The sequence below is a fragment of the Mus caroli genome, unplaced genomic scaffold (assembly GCF_978045245.1).
Source record: "Mus caroli unplaced genomic scaffold, Mus_caroli_1 scaffold_11, whole genome shotgun sequence".
Lineage (NCBI taxonomy): Eukaryota > Metazoa > Chordata > Mammalia > Rodentia > Muridae > Mus > Mus caroli.
The window spans coordinates 28,565,101-28,569,980 of NW_028227266.1; the positions used below are offsets into that span (position 1 = coordinate 28,565,101).

General features: G+C 46.0%; 1 protein-coding gene across 9 annotated transcripts in view; it reads left to right on the forward strand.

Annotated features, from left to right (window-relative positions):
• The window catches only part of Nfrkb (nuclear factor related to kappaB binding protein), a 35,552-nt gene extending 31,214 nt beyond the window's left edge, over positions 1–4,338 (forward strand). For all 9 annotated transcript variants that reach the window (XM_029481194.1, XM_029481198.1, XM_021172117.2 and 6 more), the window contains 3 exons: positions 1,824–1,930; positions 2,818–2,953; positions 3,059–4,338. In XM_029481194.1, coding sequence (XP_029337054.1) covers positions 1,824–1,930; positions 2,818–2,953; positions 3,059–3,184 — 369 coding nt within the window. In that variant the 3' untranslated portion in view covers positions 3,185–4,338. The remainder of the gene's footprint in view (positions 1–1,823; positions 1,931–2,817; positions 2,954–3,058) is intronic.
• Positions 4,339–4,880: the final 542 nt, after the last annotated feature.

Genomic DNA, 4,880 nt, shown 5'->3' on the forward strand with positions numbered 1-4,880 from the left:
AGGCAAGGATGAAAATATATTAACTTTTATTACTAACCAAACATCAGAAACTAGACCCCTAATGGTATAGTGCTCTTTCTTTCCTCTAACACCCTGGGCTGTTGGACCTCTGCACTCCCACGTGTACACGTTCTCTCCCAGTCTCTTTTTCTTCTTGGACCTTTTAACTTGGGGTTAGATTTTTTTTTCTACTTGGCCAAGTTTGTTATTAGTGTCCCCTAACTAACCTTCCTTATCTCTGGAGAAATATGACTTGTTTTTATCAGATTGTCCTGCTGCCTGCCCAGGTAAGCCTGCATTCCTCTGGGGTGCTGTCCATTTTCTCTTTAACACTAGAGGTCCTCTGTCCTTCCTCACCATATAGTTACTGAGTGTCCAGCACTATTATCATCTATTATTATCACTATTATCCAGACAAATAGGATTCATCAATCCAGGTGGCTCAGATCTAGGACTGCCAGGTGAACACACACTTTGTGGTTCAGGTATAGAGTTGTTTGTTTCCGTGATAAATACAAAATGAAAAGTCATGTAAGGAAGAAGTGGGTCACTTCAGTTGACTTATTTCTCATAAATTGAGCTAATACTTAATATAGGAACTATAACTAGTGAAGAGTTTCCATGGCCGATTCTACCAAATGCTTATGAAAGAAGGAGTGTCACAATAGTGTAAATTTTTTTGTAGAAGTAGTAGAATCACTTAGTTTGTCTGTGAGGTCAGCATCATCCTCACAGCAGAACCAGATGCAGACATTGCAATAAAGAAAAGCTGTAGGCCAGCATTCTTCATGAATCTAGACAGAAAGGTTCCTACAGATCCAGGAGTATATGAAGAATTATACCCAGAGGACCCAGCATCCCCATAGTGGCTCATAACCATCTACAACTAAAGTTCCAGTAGATTCACTGCCCTCGTGTCTTTCACTGGCATTAGGCACATGTGTTGTGCACATACACACATTCAGGTAAAATACAAACATAAAAATGTAAAAAAAAAATAATTTTTGAGAATTATATTCTATCAGATTTTATATTGCTGTGTCAAAATCCTGTCATAAACAACTTAGGGAGATGAATTCAGGACATGGTCACAGAGGTTTTAGCCCAGACTTTTGCTTTGTTGATTGTGGGCCAGTGATGAGGCAGAGAATAATAGTGGTAGGAGCATGTCTCAGGCTGCTCAGCTCATGAGAGGGAGCATCCAGTGGCGCAGCGACCAGACTGAGGGATCAAGCTAGCCTTCAGGATCACACTCCCCCTGGCTACTTCCTCCAGCTAGGCCTCACCTCTCCTAAAAGTGTCTGTTGTCTTACAGATTAGTCTTGGCAGCAGTCAGTGTATGAGCTAGTGGGGGGCATTTCCTATTGAAACTATACTCTTGCACCCTTTGTCCCCAAAGGCTTTAACTTAGACAGAAAATGGAGTTGCCAGCATTGTTTAAAAGTCCCAGGCTGTTAGCTGAGTGTGTGGTGCATGCCTGGAGTCCTAGCACTGCAGAAGCCAAGGCAGGAAGACTGAATTGAGGGCCAGCCTAGGAGACAGACAGACAGACAGACAGACACACACACACACACACACACACACACACACAGATGAGCCCCGCATGACAGACAGTTGCTGTTCTTTAGATAGTAGAACAAATGATATATAACTTGTTATAAGCTGGTTTACTAGAGTTGCTTGGGTTCTGTTTTCAGGAATATTGGGACCCTTGGGGAAATGAGGGTTGGAGGTGTCTGTAGTGCTCTTGCTTCTTCTCTGTAAACACTAGCTGTTTTGTTATATCTCCTTCTTCCCCACAAAGCTAATTGTTTTCTTTGTAGGGGAAACTGCCTACCAGAATCACAGTTCCTCTCTCTGTGATTAGCCAGCCAATGAAGGGCAAGAGCGTGGTCACAGCCCCCATCATCAAAGGCAACCTTGGAGCCAAGTGAGTGCTGTTTGTAGAATTGCAAATGCAGTTGGTCCAGAATGGGAAGGTGGCTGGCAGCTGACATGCTCATCAGTAATACACATTGCATCCCCAGTACTGTTTTGGATGCAATGAGTAAGACACAAAAGAGCCATTTTGTGCTCGGCTTATATTGTAGAGTAGGGAGAGGAATCCGACGGGGGTGGGGGGGGGGGGTAGTAAAGCAGTATATATTGCGTGTAAAAAGCAAGGAGGTTTCGAGGCCAGCCTGGTCTACAAAATGAGTGCCAGGACAGCCAGGGCTACACAGAGAAACCTTGTCTCGAAAAACCAAAAAAAAAAAAAAAAAAAAAAAAAAAAAAAGCAAGGAGGTGCAGGGTGTGGCCTGTGATGCTGTAAGGGACCCTCCCTGTATTTGAGGCCAAGCTTAAGATAGTTTGGCGAATGTTGGTTTTCTCTGGCTCTGACTTAAACAGGAATAAAAGACTCATGCAGTCATTCTGGCATTCCTAATCATTATAAAGCTGTTTTGGGATGTGGGGTGGCCCTTTCTTTCCTAAGAGACAGGCTTAGGCATCTTCCTGGGTTGCTGAGGCTGACTCACTCCTGTACTCTCTGGGATACTCTGAGTTCTTGTCCAACTGCAAGAGTTCCTTGCCAGGGATACATGCTTCCTGGTAGTGCCTGACTCTTCCTGGGCCGTGTATAGAGTTTAGGTCATTTTATCCACTACTCTGGTGGTTCTTGCCACGGAAGGCTAGAAGAAATGTCCTAGTATGAGATTGCGTTTGAATCGAGAAGATTCTTCCTGGGCATCAGGCCTCTTCGTTGTCCGTCATGCAGTCTGTAGCCTCAGCCTGAGCCTGAGCAGTGTTGTCATACTTACCTCCGTTTCCCTTTCACAGTCTCAGTGGGCTGGGTCGAAACATCATCCTCACGACCATGCCAGCAGGTACTAAGCTCATTGCTGGCAATAAGCCAGTGAGTTTCCTCACTGCTCAGCAGTTGCAGCAGCTTCAGCAACAAGGTCAGGCTACGCAGGTAAGGTCTGATACAGACTGTTGACCAGCTCAGGTTTGTCTGTTTTCTTTTCTTAACTGATGAACAGTGCAGTCCACTGATCAGACCTCCTCTCTTTGTAAGCAGGTGCGCATCCAGACCGTCCCAGCATCCCATCTGCAACAGGGCACGGCTTCTGGCTCCTCCAAAGCAGTGTCCACTGTTGTTGTGACCACAGCTCCATCTCCTAAACAAGCACCTGAGCAGCAGTGACCGAGGAGAGGCAGCTTCTCTAAGAGACCAGGCCCGGTGGATCTCTGCTGACAGAAAGGGAGCAGCAGGAGGCTGCATCGTTCTTCTGAGCTGTCCTGTTGACGCAGGGTGGTGGAGAGTGATGGCAACTGCGGCCTAGATTCTGCTGCCATGCTCCAGAGTGAAGCTCTGACAGGGGTCCCTCTTTAGGGTTCCAGGGATAATCTGTCTAGTCCAGGAAGAGAGAACGTCAGAGTCTTGGGAGGTCACAGTCACACAAGCCAGGGTTACCTCCCGAGTGTTGGATGCCCAGGGAGCAGGCCTGCCAGTTGCTGAGTGGGCCGGCAGGGAATAAGCCTCATTCTATGTGAGGATTTTACTTTTCAGTTTCTGATCCTCTTGGTGACTTGTTGAGATGTGAGTTTTGTGTCCAGAAAATTTTTGTGTAACTTATTTTTTTAAAGAACCTACTATATGTCTTTTATCAAATAGAAACCTGGGCTTTAGTGCCCCTAAACTGATCACTTACCCCTTCAACCAGAATGAGAACATAGCAAAGCTCTTAGTAGGTTGGCGGCTTACTTGATAGTGGAGAGGTTATATAGTAAGAAATGTAGGCCATGAGGTAGCATGGACCCCTCAAGTGGGACTAGTTCAGCACAGTGTACTGAATATGAGTGTCTGATCTTGGTTGTCCCTGCGTCTGCTCCTGTGGGTTATCCTCGACAAGCCTGTTCACATGGAGGTTCAGAGCTGTTGGACAAGAGAGTAGGGAAAGCCGGTGGGATGCTGCTCTCAGAGAGCACTTGCTTATAGCCCAGACATTGCACATTCTCCTTGCTGTACAACAGCCATTGCAAACCAGACCCTTGGAGCTGGCCACCTGACTGGAACATAGAGGAAATGGTTAGGTAGGGGCAGGGGTAGGCACTGCCTGGCAGTGCCAGCTAGAGGAGAACTGAGTAAGTTTGGTGTTTTCATTCCTGGCCATTTCACATTTCTTAGCCACCATCAGCCACAGACAGAGCTCAGAGGGTACTTTACAAAGTCCAAGTACTTTATGGACTGCTTGTAGCTTGCTGTGGTGCAGGGCTGGGTGGGAAAATCTTTCTGCAGGGATAGGGCTTCCTTGTCTCTTTGTGAAAGTATCCAAATTATTAAAAATGTATCTTTAATTTCTGGGCCTTTAATCATTGTCTTTTACAGGGAAACAACTAGGGGACATGTAGAATGGAAATGCTGGTTTTAGTGGGGGGGGGGTGTTGAAACTGGTTCATTTGGCAAGCTGCTGAGAAACAGAAAAGGGTTAAAGTCGTTTGGCTACAGAATGGCTTTACAGTTGCTTTTGAATCTTACAGCAATTTTGTCAGATATAACTGGCATCCCTTTTTAATGATGGGAAGATAGAAATCTGAGGGGGAATTAGAGAAAACCAATACGAGCGCCTGGTCTTGGAATTCTAAGTCAGTCCTGGTGCTGAAGGTGAAACTCAGTGGTGAGAGAACCTGCCAGCTAGCTACCACAGGCCTGGGTTGGATTCCTAGCACCACTAAAAATGACATGGTAGAGTCATATGGGCCTATAATGGAATCCCTGTCACTCCAGAAGTAGAAGCTGGAAGATTAAGACTTCAGCCTCAGGCTCGCTCGGCTCACCTCAGCTGGCTAGAGGCTCACCTGGGTGTTATGGTAGACCCTGTCTCAGCACTGGAAAAAGA